Source organism: Scatophagus argus, chromosome 6 (genome assembly GCF_020382885.2).
Source record: "Scatophagus argus isolate fScaArg1 chromosome 6, fScaArg1.pri, whole genome shotgun sequence".
In the NCBI taxonomy this organism is placed as follows: Eukaryota; Metazoa; Chordata; class Actinopteri; family Scatophagidae; genus Scatophagus; species Scatophagus argus.
Window position 1 is genome coordinate 16062763 of NC_058498.1, and position 19629 is coordinate 16082391.

Genomic DNA, 19629 nt, shown 5'->3' on the forward strand with positions numbered 1-19629 from the left:
TGTGTGTGTGTGTGTGTGTGTGTGTGAAGGTGATTGGTTTTGAAGTGCGGAGGAAAAATTGAGCAGAAAAGATCTTTTCTGTTTTGAGTTCCCAAAGCTGCACTATACTGTAACAGGACTCATTTAATCTTATTTACTGTCTCATCATACAGAAAAGAGTGCAAGAAAAAAGCTAAACCCATATCTTTATTTATCCAGAGCACATCATATGAGTATCTGTGTTCATTAATATTAATACTACAATACTACTTTAATAACAATAGTGTAATGGTAGTAATAATGGCTTGACAAAATACAGTACGCACCACAGTTAGAAATATTTGGAAAACATGACATTCAGTGTTAGGCAGTTGAATGAACTCAACAACAGAAAATGAAAAGCAGTTTAAGTAGACTGATTTTTTTTTTTTTCATATTGTTTAAAAATTTATATTGTAGCCTTTCTTCCTATTGCAGTCAGCTAGCTAATAGAACCAATATGTTAATTATAGGAAACACAGAGTATGAAGTATTCATGAATTAGGATAATAGTGATTAAATGTTACCTCTACCAGCAGTGTGACATCCCCCTTCACCCACACACCCCTTCACTTTAGTCTTCAACCAAAAAATGTTAAAAAGCTACGTGTGTCTTAAGAGGTTGGCCTTTATTATAATTCAAGTTTAGCCTTTTAGTTAGCATCTCTTCATTCTAAAATAGAAAGTGGCTGTTCATAAGTTAATGTTTCACACACATTTGGAAATATATTATTACGGATTATAGATCAGGAATCTAAGGTGATGACAAATTCTTTATGCATTTTATTTCTAATGGGAGACCCTAAATGAAAATATTAATGACGATGGGGATGGCTTTTTTTTTTTTTTTTTTTTTTAATTAAAATGTAAGACTCAAACCCCTACACCAATAATTTTTGTACAGTCCCTAACCTGACCTTAAAAAGAGTGTGTCAGCATGTCCTTTTTATTTTTTTTGGTTCTTTTACACCATGATTGTGTGGACCATCACCTTTCTGTTAGCAGGCATTTTTTTAAAAAAAATGATGTGTGGTCCTTTTAATTTTGTATAAAGTTGACACGTGTACACTCAATTTAAAAGTGGATTCAGGTGTGTCAGGCAGCCGACATCTGTTCACGGCTGGAAAGGACACCTTCTCTTTTGCTGTTCTGTCTGCTATCTATGAATAAAATCATTTGCACAAAACATCTTTTTTTCTGTCAGATGACCTTTCATTGAACTCAGGTGCTCTTAAACTGGGTGTGCAAATAGAGATGCTCTTCAGTGATTGAGATGCAAATAAAAAAAAGATTATCTGCATGGGGTTACTATCAGGAACTAGCCTGTGAATTATTTTATAGTCACTTTGTCATTCATGGGGCAAATATGTGTACAAATGAGTTTGACTCTGGTCATAAGTTGCTCTCATTGTTAAAGTGCCAAAAGCAATTTACAGGAAAATAGATAGAAATAGACATACAGCTAAAAACAAGGACACCAAAGCTGAACAAAGATAAATAAAGTAAAAGCAGTGTGGTTAGAGTTATGATTAATAATGATGATCATGGTATGTGAATGTTTAAAATGATATTTCAACTACATTAATAATTTGTAGGTACAGTAGGCGTGAGTCTGAGAGTTAACCTTGAAGACATGTTTTCCTATTGCTGTCTGAGTAATTTACAGCATGTAAAAGACTTCCTGGAAAACAACTCTCTATACATAACGGGGGAAAAACATCAATTAAAAAACTCGCAGGCAGCCCCAACCTCTGAGCAGGAAACTCAGTGACTCAGAGAGCAGGTATAGTATTGTGTTATTTAAGAGAGCTGCAGGCAGTTGGTGTCACTTCCACAGAAATTTTCCTGAAATAAATTAGGTTTAACCTCATGGTATTTGATGCTGTTTGCCTCCACTGAGTCTGTTCATCCCACTCTTGACCACCAGGTAGAGTGCTTCCCTCATCGCTATACTGACGCAGCTGAAAAATGAGGCTCAAAACCTTCCTGACTTGCAAGTTGTGCCTCCTGCAAGCTGAGCTGCAAATCATAGGTTCGTTTTAAAAGACAGAAAAACATAGGCTGCAGTCTGTATTTGTACAAAAAATGTTTCAGCTGTAGCGAGACAGCTGTTGCACGTAGCAGCAAGCGAGACAACTAGAAACACTGTACATAGCAGCAGATTGGATTTTCAACTTGACACAGAACAGGAAACATCAGAAAAAAATGAGAAGCAGCAAAGGGTAGCGTGCCAAAGACAAAACCACAGGGCACAGGCTAACCTTTTCACCTCTCTGGGGAAGCGGGTATTTGTGAGTTTGGCCTAAGTTGATATCGACGTTATCTTTCTTTGTAATCATGTTCCATTAAAACAGCTTTCATTACTGAAAGATGCTCTTTGAAAACTTCCTTTTAATTATCATTCTGTGTTGTTGATCACTCCTTGAATGTAGTGTATGACTGTGCTCACATTTACAGCCCCGTCTATCCTGTCTAGCTTTTGTCGGTTTCGGTCATACTACTCTACAAATTTGTCACCATCTGCTCAGCCGTTCTCTTAGTGTTTAAACATTTAAACCCGACTTTCCAGACACAGGAAGATAAGAATTCTTGTTGCACACACTGTATATTTGAAATGCTGTTATTGTTTGAACTGATGGGGGGTTTTTTGTAGTTTCAAAAATCTTTGCGAAGTTTGAAACAAGGAAGAGAAACTTGAGTGCTGAAGTGTCTGTGTGATTATGTGTGTAAATGTCACAGTGATTAAAGAGAGGACAACGTACCTCGCTCTCAATCCAGCGCTTTCTCCCCTTCCTCTGCAGGTTGCCATAGCAGCACCAAGTGTGTGACAGTCATGTGAAAACGAAGCTGATTGGATTAAAATACTTTGTGTGATCAGGGGTCAGGAATACAGCGCATGTACTAAACACACATACCCTGATTTGAACACACACAGACAGTCTCTCTTACTGACCAAGATGGGTATAAAAGCTGCAGCTCCTTCTACGCATTGATCAGTTTTCAAGAAAAAAAGACTTTGATGTGCACGGATGCCAACTCATATTAACTTATCTTGATTACATTTCCTGTCACAGACAGACAACCGCAAGACTGTTCACCGACACTTGACTTGTACTGATTCTTGTGCAATCTTAAAGAAACAGGACATTAAAATAACATGACCTTCACCTTCACCTTCAGCCACTTCGAGTATGCATATTCAAACACCGCGAGAGTTTCAGTCACGTTTCTAGCAACGTAACTTTATCAAACGAGCAGATGACTTGCTCACATGCAAAGTCACTGATTGTTCCCCAGTGTGACCCGTGTCCACTGAACTCCACAGATATGATCTAATTAATGTAGATGAGTTTGTCAAGGGTTTGCCCCTTTGCACTCTGGCAACTCAATCTACTCCCTCGAGAATGAGAGGGACCTTGATCTCTGACAGGATGTGACAAAAAAGATAAAAGGAATTACACCCACAGACAATTTAAATAACACAATAAAATCAGTGAGTTAACAAACCCTATTAGGAGCAGTATAGCAGAGATGCAATACAGGGTTCATTTTACCCAGTAGCAATGGGTTCTTATGAGACTACTCAACACAATAAGCACAAATCTCACCCTAAAACTGACACAAATTCATCATTATTTGCACAACATGATGTGCCTATAACATTCAAATTTGTACCTGGACAAGAATCATTAAAGAATAATTTAAAATTGGCGGAAGAAAGTTTCACAGTATAGCATTTTCTGTCCATGAATGTCTGTACCAAATTTCTCATCTAATCTAATGGTCCTTGAGATATTTCACTTAAAACCACAACTGTCAACATCATGGCAAACTTGAAAAAGGTTTGAGGATCACTGAGTACAGGGATGGGCTGTGAATGAAATAAATATTTCACAAAAAGCAAAAATAAAAATAATATGGCAGACAACAAAAAGCTGGGGAAACAGACACCTTGGGCAGCTGGCCGGGGGGCAAAACCAGGCTGGTGGAGCCTCCCTGGAGGCCAGGCAGGGGGATGACCAGACTCTCTGAGAAACAAACAACAACAAAATTCTTCAAAGGTTCTGTGAGTGCAGATACAGTAAATGTATTATATGGTGAGATATATTAGGGGGTAGGCGGTCATAATTCAATGTTTTATGAGTTATGTAGATTATATTACGTTATGAGTCACAGAGAGTCTGCACAGACTGATATTACTCAGGAGCTTAGCATGACAGTATCTACAGGGGTAAGAGAGCCCTCCATTAGCTGTCAATAGGAACTGTTGAACTAATGGAAAACAATACACCCTGACGAAGAGCTGTATTTGAGAATTTCTCCACTGCTGGACTAATAAAGGTTTATCTTATCTTTCCTACCATTCCTGACACATTTTTTGATAATAATAAATGACAGAAGACAAATGAGCAGTGGCAGTGACAGATAACGAGTACTGGTCATGCAGCTAGTATGTTATTCTCCAGAAAATGGTGGCGCCGACTCAGAATGCTCCTCGAATCCCATTCTATTTTGTAATTGTTATAAATATCATTCTTGATGGTGACGGCAATGGGAAGAGGCGGTATCTGTGTTGTGATGAAGTTGATCCAGCTTTGGCTCCTATATTCTGACACCAAATCAAGTAACCAACAGCTCATTCACTGTGGTAGGTTCAACTCCCTTCACAGTACAGCCCTCTGACAACTGAAAGAAGGAAACACACCAGCTAAATAAACAGGGATTAATTGGGTTGAGATTAAAAATGAGAAAAAGACAAAGGCAAAAACGGTCCAACATAAAACATCACACATTTTCATTTTCTTTCAACATAAAACAGGAGATAACTATAACCCAGGACCATGACACATCCTGGCCATGGCATAATCTACATCTGTCCACTTTTTTTTAATTTGTTAATGCAAACTACTAACTTATCAATAATCAGAACAAGCTGCTTTGAAAGCATAGCTTTGCAGCCGCCAGTTACTTCACATTATAGAAGAAGCTCAACATTATAGCAGAAGTGAAACATTATTGTAGAGGTGGAACTAAAGCAAAGCTACCCTGCGGGGAAAGAAACAGTTAAAACTACTTTGTAGGGAAAAAAATCATCAAATTGCCAACGTCAGACAAAATTATAACTATACATTGTATAAAACAGACACATGTCAGCAAAAAATGCAAACTAGTTTACAGACTGTAAACCAAAAAAAAAAAAAAAAAAAAAAAGAAATAGAATACACCAGGAATATCATTTCTGGTTTTATATACAATGTCCATCAGTCAGACACCTGCTTTTAAGAAAGTAGAATCTAGATGGGATTTACAGCCATCAGGAAGAAAGAAAAGAGGTGGGGGTTGGGTGGTCAAAGGTCAAAGGTGGTTCATTACAGTAGAGAAGCAATGGCAAAAATAAAAATGAAAAATATTCCTTTCGTTTTATGGCACCTAAACTGTTTGCAGTTTTGGTGGTAAATTACACTAAACTGGCAAAACAGATTTACATGCAGATCACTAATTCCCCACACTGCCATTCACGCATAACAATGAATTCAACATCTCAAAAGTTTATCGTAGCACATCAGCTTTTTTAATGTCCAGCCCCACCCAGCTCATTATTGGTCGGTTCATGAAAAGTGGTACCGACACATGCGCTGACTTCATGAAAAGTTGAACATTGCTTTTTCTATCCCTATTCACTTCTGTTTTTTAAAGTTTCAGCTGCAAAAACTTTACCAACAGATGAACTTGCATCACTGGGCTCAGTGGGATGCTCTCTCTTCTCTCTGCTGTCACTGCCTTCAGGCTCGTAGGTTTCGGACTGACTGGTAACTGCGGCAAATATATCCTGTTAAATATTTGCCTGGAGGTATTTCAGCCCCTGATCTCTTCACCTCTCAGCACCACCTTTATGTGTTTTCCTTTTTTGTTTCTCCACCTTGCTCTACACCTCTATTTTCCCAAAGATTTAAATGTGTCCACCTAACAGAGATGGTAAAGGGGCAGGACCCAGGTAAAGTTAGACTGGACTGGTAACCAGGTAGTCCACTTACTGGGGTTCCAGACGACCTCCATCACTGGTTTTATGACTCACCTCAGGATTTTCTCACTGCTCCCAATGACCAGTCTCACTGTACCAGAATAACTGGAATTCATAAATGTAAGTACAGGACCAAATTGACTAACAGGCTGAAAGGTTAGTTGGTACAACACTGACCCAAAGTAAGTCAATTTTCAGCCCAGTAATTTTAGGGTGTAATTTTAATTTTAATTTAATGGAAGGAAACACATTTTTAATTCTTTTTGCCCGTGCAGATTTTAAAGTAGTACAGAAAGAAACAGATTTGAAAGAAGATTTTTCCCTGACCTCTGAATCCCACATCTCAGTTTTCTGCAGCCACTTAAATATAAGTAACAAATAATGAAGAGAAAACAAAAAGAGTGCAGGCGTCTAAGTAGTGTCAGGCTACTGGTGTCCCACTGCATATGTTGTAGTGTGGTGGGAAGGCACAGTAGGATGTGGAACACAACAAGGGAAGTTGTTTCCATCTTGTAATGATAACACTGTGTTCCATCCCATATCACGCCAGCTTCCCACCTCATCCCAGCTGCTTCCCCCGTCTCTTCCCCTTCATCTTCTTCACTCAAACTCCTGTCTAATCCAATCAGAGCAAAGGGAAGCTGTGGAGACAGCAGCTGTATGGCAGAAGAGAGGGTCATAAACGCAGAAGGCTGAAAGGGGAAGTTAAGGGACCTGGTGAGTTATTGCCCACCAAACGTACACACTGGGTCCTGGGAACTGGGAACTTCTCACAGGGGGGGTCAGTGTGGATTGTTTTAGACAGGCGTGGATCTGCTCTGCCCTCTGTGTACTCTTTATCATCTCATCACAGACCAGTGATGTCCCCTGACACCTTGCCATCATAATACTGCATGAGTCTATTTAAAAAAGGGCAAAAAATTTTAACTCTGTAACAAAACTGATGTGATAAATTATCTTTTTTTTCCAGCACTGCATATCCACATCTCACAGTGAGCCCTACAATGGCCCTTTAGGTGCATAAGAATATGACGCACACACAAACAGGATACTGAGTGGGAAGAGAAAAATGTGAGAGAAACGAGAATGACAGGGAACAAAACACATTTATACACCTGAATGTATGTCACACTGAGGGAGATGTCTTGTACAAAGCCATGAGTCAATGCCTGGTTAACAACATAGACTGAGCTGTTTGTCACAGAAGTTCTGTGAATGTCCCAGATCAGTATATTCTAATGTAACATTCGGTTAGGGCTAAATATTTTTCCTCTCAAAGCTGTTTCTCATTTCGCAGCATTACTTATTTATCTCTCTCTCATGCTTTAAAAGAGATAACACTGTTGGTTTATTAATAGGTTCATATCTGACACACACACAATGCTGAGTTGTGCCTGTGAGAAAGTGAGGGCTCAAGTGTGAATTCCAGCCATGCCTGTCTTTTAGCAGCTTTTGAATTTATGATACAATTAACCCTGGAAGATATACTGAGCACACTCACTTGACACGCTCTCTAACGTTCAGCGTGTGAAGTAAACACACAAATATTCAAAGAAAAACATCCTTTACACTCATGCGATGAACCGAGCATGGATAAAATGCAAAACATTCATTGGAAAAGGCTCGACCAGGGAAAAATGTTGTACAGCTGCAGATGATGCCAGACTAATTAACAGAATTTTTTTTTTCCTCATGTCTGTGTTTCATGTGATTTGAATCTGCATGTTTTCCTCTTTCCAGGTCATCCATGTTTAGACGGTATTTGGGCAACCACGTCATATATGTCCTCTTTCATGACAGAATAAAACCAAGTCAATCATTCATGCCCCTCATGACCCACATACTGTGTTTTAGTGTCTTTAGGTATTATTTCTCCTCTCTATCCCATGCCTGGCATTCTCATCCCATCTGTGTGGTAAACATCAGGGACTGTGGCAGATTAGTTTGACCTTCTACACTCTTGGGCCTCAGGGACCAGGACCTGATGACAGAGGATCTAAATGTGAGTGTCTGCATTTCTGTGTGTTTATGTGTTGCAGTTGGTGCACACAAGAAGTTCACTTGTGTGCATTTATCTATACTTAAATGTGCATCCCTTCATGTATGAGAGACGAATGACACGGCCTTGGGTGGGAGCTGGCAGCAGGTCATAGTGTTAACTTCACATCCTACCAGCTCCCACCATCTAAACATACCTCTACCCTTAAAGCAATCAACAACAACCACAAATGTCCAGACCAAGTTGTTTTTTCTCCACCGTGAAGTCATATAAAACATCATTGTACATTTTTGGTGAAGGCAGTTCCACAGTAAATTGCATTCATCGAACCATTTGTGATTGCCTCTCTGAAGTATAGGAGCCACCCAAAACACATTAGTATAGAAACACTTCAAAATTTGATTCCAACTGATCTGTGAGAAAAGGTCAGTGTTTTTGGTCAAGTCAATGAGGTGTGTGTTAGATCCATTCGGTTACAGTATGTGTGTATGCAGTAAAATTATATTCATCCCAGAGGAACAGTCTTAGCAGTACTGTTTACTCTCTGAAAATGAGAATTTTGTCAATCTAAACCATCCATTGTTGAGTACAACTGAATCATGTTTTAGGCCAACTCAAGATAATTGAGAGCACCAGGAGTGAAAATACCAGTGCACAGGCTGATATGCGTGCATGTGTGTGTATGAACTATAAACCGTGCAGAATCCTAATGACACTGCCGGGGCCGCTATTTTCCCACAGCGCAATATAAATAGCCTGCTAGTGTGGGGTGACTGTGGGCAGGCAGGGGCGCTCATGGGAGGATCCCATCCACACACAACAGCACATTCCTGTCCACCTGGCCCTGCCAGAGCCCTAGGTCGCCTTACAGGATGTGTTCACGTACAAATACACACACATCCGTCCTCCTCCTCGCACTTTGCCTTCATCACATGTTTCCTCACCTCTCTGCCAACCCCCCCCCCCCCCCCCCTTCTCCTCATCAGGGACCCCTTGGCTGAGGTTTCTACCCACATCAAGCCTTGGATACACAGGGCCCTCTTGCTTGCAGACTCTCCACCTATGACCACTGTGGAAAGCCATGATGCTCATGTCACACACACACACGCACACACACACACACTATCTCGCTATCTCACACAACCACACTCACGTAGTGTGTGCTTTCTCAGGAAAGCACACCTTGAGAAAGAGAACCACAAAATGCTAATTTAAATGAGGCACCTAAAGCCACAGGTCTTCAAAAACTGAGATCTACTTGAGATGTTGTTCCAGTTTCTTTTCCTTCTTTTGCATGTTGTCTGCAATGCCCACTGTTGGCCAAGTGATGGTGGGTTACGTGATTCATCAGCTCGATGATCAATCAAGTAAGACAACCTCAGATAACGGTGGCAACACAATAGTAATGGACTGTAAGGTCAAAATCCATTTTGAGCAATTACATGCAATGAATATACCACGTGTGTTTTAATGTATGGCTATTGTACAGCACAGCTTTTGTCTTAATATTTACAGTAAAACTCTGCATAGCTATGTTTACACTCTTTGTTAATTATCCCATGAACAACCAAGTAAATGATTACACCGATTTAGTGCTGATATGTGTACTTTAATTTATGTGTGTATTATCTGTCCCAATGTTGACATTTGGCTCATATAACCTTAAGTTCACACAGGAAAATGATTTAGTGTGATTAAATACTGGAAACACTATCAGCTCTGTATCTCTCTGTAAGTTAGACACTGTGTGGCTTCTCATTGTGATGACCCTGCTCTAGTGGCCAACTTTCCATGCTGAACTGATCTGACATGCTCTTAAGTGTTAAATACTCACGTCCAGAGAGCAGAACACCACCTTCCAACCCAAGCTCCCCTGATTTGTTCAATACCCACAAGTCTCTTAGCCTGACACAGAATTGAGCTGCCTCTGTTACAGCAGTCAAAGCAGGTCAGCAATAAAGAACATGATAATCAGCAATAAATATTCCCCCTTCAGCTTCCTGTCCTCCAGATCTGCTTCCACAGTAAAGATGACATTAGACAGACAAGACGTCCGGCACATGTGCAGAAGTCCTGACGAGAGCACAGGGGCATCAAAACGTCACACCCAGTGCTTGAGATTGATGAACTCCTCATCTTAGCACAGCCAGCACAAAATACCTGACAGTAAGCACTTGTGTTAACTTAATCTGACCTCAGTGAAGCATACAGATCTGTTCTATGTGGTGGATAGTGTTTATTGTACAATGCAGCATGTGAAAAAGAGAAATTATAAGGATAAATCATCTCTGAAGTGCACAGAACCATCCAGAACCAATGAACAAGATCTATCTCGGTTTTGAACAACTGTTAATGCTAGCAAATCAGTTGCCACAGCTGGGAAAAGCGAATCGGCCCTTGCCACTGCTAATTATAGAAAGGCATCATATATACACTTCATCCTGTCTCTAATGGCTGCCTTCTCAGAATGTAAAGGCTGGGTGACTTCTTAAATGACAGGCGCTGATTTGGTTTCCCATGGCTATCCCGTTGGGGGAAGAAGGCATGTTTATGGTTAAGGGGAGGGCACAAAGACACACACACACGGTTTGTAGTGTAATCTATCATTACTATCTGCAGCCTGAGCACCATGGTCTGCAGTGTAAATCTACTGGGAGACAGCTGGAGTCACCCTGACTGATGAGCTCCAAATCAGCGTGAAGAGCCCCAGCAGTGATGAAAGTGCTTCTCCCACCAGCATGGCAGAGGCTGACGGCTCCGATCCAGGCCAAGTTTAATTACTACTCTGTGGTATACCTGAAATACAAAAAACTAATACGCAGGTAGTGGATACAATATGTTATGTATTAAAGTCCTGATTACACCCTTTTTGTTTGGACAGTAGTCACTGCTATAAAATGGTGGTGTAGATATATTCAGTGCTACACAAACTGTAATTATTGAGTCTACTTTTGTTATCTGAGAAACTTGAGAGGTTTCAGTCTTCTCAGACTAATCATTTGAAGTTGGGGTTGTTAATACAAATGTGTTTCAAAAGGGAATTAAAGCATCAGTGACACTGAGCTTTCCCAACACTTTGTTTGGAAATGCTTTATTTTTCTTCTTTGAAACTATGTCAGACTTCTGTGGTTGAAGTCTTTCATCTGTGCAATGGCAAAGAGGAACTAATCAGCGTTTTCTGCACACGAGGCAGATCCACACCCTTTCTCACCCCATGTTTCCTAAACTAGAGAAGCCCACATCTGGAGTGACATCATAAGGAAAACAGTGCTGCAGACAAAGTGATCCTCTCATGTGATTTATATCACATTACTACCATCTCACAGGAGCACTGGCTTTAGTATGAAATAAAAGATTGTCAAAGTATTGCAGCAGGAATTCTGAACTGAATTATTAACCTTACAGTGCGTGACAACTCAGAAAGCAATGCATCTGTGGCAGTGGATTTATGTGTTTTGGTGAAAGATAAGAAGAATAAGCAAACACAAGACGTGGTTTATCAGCAAAAACAGCACTGACCAAATGTCTGAACAGGGTTTGTTTTGGTGCCAGCACCTGACACCCAACCAAGCATGCAGAGCAAGAGCTTGACATTGGCCACAGCAACAAAAGCATTGTCAGTACGGACCCCTGAGGAGATCAATTTGCTCCCCCCATTTCCAGGCCTTTCAACAGGGTTGAATAGAGGACAGAGGGCCGGTCGCAGCAGCAGGAGGCTCTGCAATGTTTCTCTAACGGGGTGTAAAGACAAACAAATCACTGGGATGAGATGTGGTCCTGTTATTGTGATGAGCCAGTGATTTACACCTGGATCATTCAGGCTGATAAGGGTTAATTAGTTTGGGATTGCTGTGGTCACTGTTTATAAAGCTAGAGTGAGTGTCTATCTGTGCATGGGTGAGAGGGATTGCAGGGCAGAGTTGAGATTCTCTTGTTTTTTAGATGCTTGTACTGACGTTGACTTTATTCTCCAGAAAAATAAAACAATTACGTGATTTGTCTCCTTAGGGAAATTCAATTTCCCCTTAAGGAAATTCAGTTTCCCTAAGGGGATTAATAAAGCATGTGTTCTTCTCCTGACTTAACAATTCAATAAGTGTGTATTAATAGAATAGAATAGAATCAACTTTTATTGGCAGGATATATATTTTTACACACACACACACACATACACACACATACTGAATTTTACTACTGCATTTATCCCATCCTTAGTTGAACACACACATGCAACACCCGGCAAATTACATGCAGTGAAACACACACAGGTGCAGTGGGCTGCATCAAGCACCCGGGGAGCATTTTGGGGGGTTAAGTGCCTTGCTCAAGGGCACATCAGCCAGCTAATGAGGGGGGGGGGGGGTATTTTATCGCATTAATCACTCCACCACACCCAAATTTTTCCTGCCCGTCCGGTGGGGGAATCGAACCGGTGACCCGATCACAAGCCGGTTCTCCAACCTCTAGGCCACGGCTAATAATGCTCATCCGGCTGGCAACAAGGGGAACGTGCTAGTAATGGTTATGGGTTTTTTTTCTCTTTTGGGAAAAGAATGAGATAATTATTATTTGTTATCATTATTGACTTGAGACAACCAAGTACAAATCCTTCTATTTTTCTCCCCTCCAGAAGAGCCCCATATCTATATTTAACTTGTTACCTTGAAGTACTGCACCCCAGAAAAGGACGAGCACCCTAAAGCCTGCAGGTAAACAGGCTGCATCAGCACTGATTAAAAAAGAGTGGAGCAAGTTAACTCGTCATGATTTACTCACCCGTCTAGTAACAAAGTAAGTCATGTGTGTACCTTTAACAAAAAAACATACCAAATTCTAAATATTGGGTGGTGTTTGACATCACTAAAAGTCATTGTGTACTCACCTTTTTGTGTACCTCGACAAAGTCTGTCAAAGTCTAGATTCTCTGCAAACCTGTAGACCTGAGCCCTTACAGACAGTCTGGCTGTAACTTTAATGATAACGAAAAAAGTGAAGAGTGGGTGTTAAAAGACATATCGGAAAAAAACGTGCAGCTCATGGGAGGAGAAAGGAGAAAAAAAACATCAATGAACGGGTTAATTTTGAGTCATACCAGGCTCCGAGAAGTAGAAAAATGAGAAAAAAAAATTCCTCCGCCGCGGCGACAAAGAGAAAGAAAACTTTAAGTTCTAGTTTGTTGGTATGTTGGGTCCAGCGTAAAATTAATATCAAATATATCGGCCAATGAGAACTTTCTAAAGCGGAGGCAAACAAATGTCATTTAGGTTTGAGCTTTAAACAAGTTCTCTTTTCATATTTTCAACCTGATAGATCCCCGCTTGACTTCAGCGGAAGGATATGGGTTTTTGTGTCTTCGCTCTCAGTGACTTCAGTGGCTGGTGAGCGGAGAGGTGGAAGACTTTTTCACTGCCGTGTGTGACTAGTAGACATTAAATGTATGTGTATTTTAAACGATTTAAACGGAAACGATTTTGTAAAGAACTAGCTGAAATGTTGTAACTTGGCACTACGGGTAGCTTATTGTGCGTGACTCTTTTCTAACGACACTTTTGAGAAGTAACCGTCCCAGGAGACAACTCAACTTTGGGTTGGCGACCTTATGTGGATTTTACAGAAAATATGGAGCAGATCCCCGGTTTCTCCTCGGGCACATCACTAGTCTTTCTCTTCTGCTTCATCCACCTCTCTTTAGGTAAGTTTGTTATGATGATAAAGCTGAATTGTTTCCCCTCCGACAGTATTCATAGCATGACACGGTCACGTTTTGTTGCCTCCGCATCAGCGGGACACGGGGCAGACATAGCATCTCTACACTTGTGTGTGACTAGCTAGGTGAGTGGCCTTTAAAAAGTTACCTGAAAAAGCAAACCGTGTTCATACCAGTAACATAACCTTGGATTTACTGCTAACTCGTATACATTTTTAACCGTTATACTTTAACCGTTTTACTAACGTTTTTCCGCTGTATTTTTCTTGTTTGTGAGATCGCTAATAAAAACATATTAACGCTCATGCTTAAAAAATCACTGATCGCACACGTTCACAAGACAACAGACACTGAAGTTAACGTCGATTTGTACGTAATTCAGACTGTTAAGGTTAATGTGACCACTCTGGCCTCCAACTACTGACGGACTGTTCAGTCTGAGCTGAGTCCCACCGCTGCCCAGATGTTGAGCAGCGAGAGCAAGAGAAGGAATTCAAAATGGACACTTAACCGTGTTTAGGCTGCCGTGGTGAATTAAGATTGATAACAGTGATGTTATGGGGATAAAATGTACCATTTAGGTTATTATGGTTAAACACCCAGAATCTTTCCAAAACCTTAAACATGTATAAAACTGCCTATTACAAATTTTGGGAGGTTTTGGTCACATTTTGGAAATGTGAAATAATAAGGCGGGGGTGGATGTAAAAATGGAGAAATACTTGTGATTTTCTTAGAGATGACCTAAGTGTAACTAGAAATGACCTGTATTGTACATTTGACATAGACTTGCTAGCAGAGTGTATTTAATGTAGCATATACCGGGATGACTTGTGCACCCGTCTTTAATTGAGCCATAATCAATGCCCACTAATAACAGTCCAATAGCATTTCCTAAACAGGTATTTAGGGTCTTGTGTCGGGTCAGGGATCAGGAAATAGTAACATTATATGCATTCTATTGCGAAATCATGTTAAAGTGTTTTTGTAAATATAAAGGCATGTAAACACCGTTAAATGCCTTGAGGGTTGGTGGTAAGATAAAAATGTTACCAGCACTTATCTTAAATGGAGGTTTGGAGCATTGACTGATTCTCATTTCATGAATAGATGTTTTCTTTCAAGAGTCATGCCTTTTACTCATTTGTGAAACTAACTTTGATGACTATTTGGAGTGTGCGTTACTTATCTGACCTTTTTACAGAAATTTCTGTTTCTCAACATTAGCCATCAATTCTGATGATTGCCTTTTTTCTACCTTTTTTGCATGGCTGGCCTGAGAAATAAGGGATAACATCTCACCTGTAGCCTTTTTAGCCTTTACATAAGGGTGCCAAGGCAGTAAAATTGATTTCATGTCATGGTGTCTTTAGCTTCTTTACTTCAGAGTAGATGCATGCAAACTTGCCATTATTTCTTAGTTTTTCATGGACTGTATGTGATGTCTGAACAGAGAAGTTGCACAAAAGAAGAAAAGACAATGTGAAAGTGCTGCAGGCAGTGCAAGGAGAGGCAGTGGAATGTTGTTGGTGTTTGACATTCCTCCTTTCCTCCCTCTCTGTTCAGTCTCTCTCTCTCTCTCTCTCTCTCTCTCTCTCTCTCTCTCTCTCTCTATCTATCTATCTATCTATCTATCTCTCACACACACACACACACACACACACACACTGTCACACTTACACTTTACACCTTTCACTGTAATGCACTGCACCACAAACAACTGTGGTGACAGCTATCATATGGTTTCCCATATGATAAGATGCCATTGTGGAAGGGTTTGTTATGTTTACCTTGATGATGTGAGGAAGCTTTGAGGTTAACTCATGGTGCAATAAGTGCATGCAGCTTTATTTATTAAGTTCACTATGGTTGTTTCTTGCTGTTTCAGAATATTTTAAAATCATTTGCTGGTTAAACCTGTAAAAAAGTTTGCACCTTGCTGTGTTGACCTTTTTTTTTGTTTTCATTTAATGCAACTAGTTGGCAGTCTTACTTTGACCAGTGTGACAAATACAGTTGCACTTCCTGCAGCTTCTTCACAGTAAAAAAAAAAAGTGCCAGATACTTGCCATTTAAAGCTATTAATCTGAGAAAGAGTTAGCAGAACCTTAACCTGACTCTTAAAGCACTTGGTGAATTTGGTGCACTGTACTTGCTCAAAACAAACCTGCAATCTATTGAATGTAAAAATTAAAAAAAAAAAAAAAAAAAAAGAAAGCTTTGTACCTCACCACCCGCCTAATCACACGTGCCAAGGTAATCAATTTAGTGCATGAGCTCAGTTGGGGAGGAACAGTTTGACATTTTTCTTAAGCTGGATGGCAAACTGCAGGCCACAGTAATGACTCCCTGTTGTAAAGCTGCACAAGAAATGCTTATTATAATCCCAATTTTGCACTCAACAGCACAGTTAAAGCATTTTATTTTGTTTATTTTATTTGAGCAAGTGAACATAGGGCATATCATGCTCCTTGCACATCAGTCAGCCATTTATGTCTTTCATTCTTTGAAGTATATGATACTACATGTGTTTGTTTTTGTTCAGTGTTACTAGTTCTACAACCAAAGCTGATGTTGGATACATTCCTGAACTACCTGTAGCAAAATACGAGAGCATACATTAATGTTTGTCAACAAGTTCCAGTGGTTTGTTTTGCTAATTGAGCTGAAAATTGAGCTCACATTGTACACACAGCGGCACAAGCAATAACTTCACAGCCACATTTACCATGGATGTTCTTCACTGTGAGGGAAGAAGACACAAAGCTTGCAATTAGTAATACATGTAAGGTCAAAGTTAATAGTGGGGGGACTAACACGAAAATGTTTGTAACAACAAAGAGACACTTAAAACACCCTCAGCCCAGCTGAACATGCCCAGTCTGAATAAGCGAACAAAGGAAAAACAGCTAAAGTTAGCCAGAGTTCAGTGCCAGACACAAGCCAGCAGCCTCTCCCATCTTTCCTTGGTACAAGCAGGGAAAAGACTAAAGCAGTTACGAGGAAAATGATTGAATTCATGCGCCTAGATGATCAGCCGTTCACCAAAGTTGAGAACAGGGACCTCAGGAATCTGATAAATGACCTCAACCATGGTGAATTCATAAGCATGCTGTAAAATGAGATAAGTAAGTGACATTTGTTTTGTTATAGTAAAACAAGTAAAACATGTCATATTAAGTTGTGTGTTCAGCTCATTTTCAGTTAATTGTTATTTGTAGCTCTTTCCAGTTGCTTTATTTTGAGAGGAAATTGTAAAGTTCAGTAATTTCTTTTACAATGAAAGTAAAATGTTGCATTTAAGAAAATCTTTTTTTGTATGCTGTCACAGTTCTTAGAAAGAAAACTGGAATCAGCAAAAATCATTATCGGTAGGTCACACTTTCATAAAGAATTGGAAATTGGAATTGGCCAAGTGGACCTCTACTTTTAAGGCCTCTAAAGGTCAGGGAAGCATCTCTGTGTTGATGCAGGAACATGGTTGATTACTGATACAGTCCAGTCTGAAAGTCCATTTCTTGAGGAAGCGTTTGTGCCGTCTTGGTGGCACACGACACAGTGTTACCCCTAAGATGTGGGCATGTAGGTGGTTGCATATATTTGCACAGCACAAACAGCACACAGCTAACAGCATGTGTGTATCCATTTGCGTGTGCGTATGTATTGCATTGTGGATACAAACTGACAAAGGCCAGCAATTGTGCCGCCCATGGTTTACTTGCATCTGACCCAAGCTGGAGTCTGGTGTGAAATGTGATTTATCTCCGCCATGCTTCGCCCTGTGCTCTGAAGACAAAGATATTTATTGAGCTGCCCACAACAGTGCATTAATTACTGACCACCAGCTCTACCCACTGCCTTGTGGCTGTGTTATTAATGTGGCTTAAGGCTTCTGCTTTGTGACACCCTCCCAGCTTTCCCATTGCTTTCTTTCTTATCTCTTCTCATCTGTCCTTTGCAGTCTCAGGCATTTTCAGTGTGTTCATGTTTCCGGTTATATTTAGTTCAGTTGTCGTCTCCACCCTTTTGATTAGTAGTGTAGTTAAAAAGCTAGGCCACCACACATTTTGGTCCTATACTTGCTATTTGCATTGGGAGAGAGTAGGAAATAATGTGTAGAACTGTATGAGTCAGTGGGTGAATGTCTGTGTGACTGCACTGACAGATAGTGTGTGTCTGTATTTCCATGCACACATAAACTGCATATGTGCACTGTACGTGCACGTTTTGTAGTCTCTGTGGTTTAGAAGAGATGTAAACTTATAGACCTACTGTGATTAAGGTCTTGAAGTTGAAATGCATAACAGGCAAGGTGAAAGTCATAGCTATGGACCTATTACCATTTTGCTGCCCCGTGCTAATACAGCATCTGTGTCTGCTTGACCAGTTTGTTCTGTATGACTTTGATCCTCACACATTACAGAAGGTGAATGAATGAAGCTAAGTGCATGCCCTGCATGAACCACATGCACTGTTACTATAGGGGCTGTTGTTTGCAGCTGTAAAGGGCAAGGGGATTACAGCGTGTTGTGTCTGCACTGTTGAACAGGTTAGCAAATTAACAGGGAATTACTGTGGCCTGCATTCCTTGGCCAACACAGTCCTGTAATCCTGGAGACATTCAGGCAGGGCGCACGGAGTAGTGAAACGAGCAAGATGCATGAGGCAAAGGAAGGAAGGAAACTGCTTTGTAACGGGTCACGGTATCGATATAGTCCTGTGATCAACAAGCAATTGTCATTTGTGGCATATATTCAGTCTCATTTCAATACTTGACTATATATAACTAAGTTGTTTAACAAAGAGTTTAACAAAAAATATTGTCCTGTGTGTAGAAAGATATTGGCTCTGATCAGCAGTAGTTCATTTGCTCCCACTTTTTCTCACCCAGTGATAACCCTGTTGTATTCAGTCCTCTGATCTGAATAGACTGTACAGTAAAAACACATGGGGAGAGGAGTCTATATGTTTGCCCATACTAGATTTATGACAATTTTATGACACCTCAGACTCCGTCATACCCCTGTTTGCCTACTCCATGGTCATGGTAGCTGCCCCTTCAGTTCTGGCAAACAAGTCACTTCTGGGCGACATAAAACACATCACTGCCAGTGTGCTAGCATGTCACCTCAGAAGCCACTTTTAACACAGAGAGATTTACCTAGAGGTGATAGACTAAATCAGCATTGTGTGAACTCATTTGGCAAGGGCTTCAACATAACAGACATTGATTTATGTGTTAAATTCCCACGTTGCAGGCTTGAACAATCTAAAAACTTTGTGAATGTGACTGAATATGTCTGCACAATGGTCCTGAGTTTTCTTTTGACATAATAAAAAGTTTTGAATCAGAAAAAAAGTAAGGGAAAGTCCCCACATTTTCCTTGTCTGGTCTGCTCTCCCTGTTTCTGTCTGTCTGTTTCTTTTTCCCTCCAATACACACACACACACACACACACACACACACACACACACACACACTGATCCAGCAGACCAGTGCTCAGTTTTAGATGTAACTCTCTCAACTTGTAGAAGTAATTACAACAGCACGGCAGTCGTCTCAGTTGGGAGGTTGGCATAGTAATTACTTTGGCTGTTGCAATCAAGCAGTCGGGGTGGTTCTGGTGTAGCCAGCATGCAGTGGGTTACAAGACAAAAAAGGTTGGAAATGGATCAGGTTTGATATTGCCTATACTTTTGCATTTAAAAATGCCTTGGTGTGTCCTGATAAAGATTCAGGAGATGAACTCAAGACATCCCTAGTAATCACACGCTTTTGTTGTTTCTGTTGGCACGCATCTGTATATTACAATGTGACACCACCCTCTGCGAGGCTAAAGGCTGAAAGGCCCTGCTTGGTTCGTCTGCTTGGTTCCTCTGCTG

At 40.5% G+C, this 19629-nt stretch overlaps 1 protein-coding gene across 1 annotated transcript in view; it reads left to right on the top strand.

Moving 5' to 3' along the window:
- The first annotated feature begins 13201 nt into the window (after positions 1–13201).
- notch2 (notch receptor 2) overlaps positions 13202–19629 on the top strand; it is a 41553-nt gene continuing 35125 nt past the window's right edge. Inside the window, exon 1 of the mRNA XM_046390843.1 lies at positions 13202–13731. Coding sequence (XP_046246799.1) covers positions 13659–13731 — 73 coding nt within the window. The 5' untranslated portion in view covers positions 13202–13658. The remainder of the gene's footprint in view (positions 13732–19629) is intronic.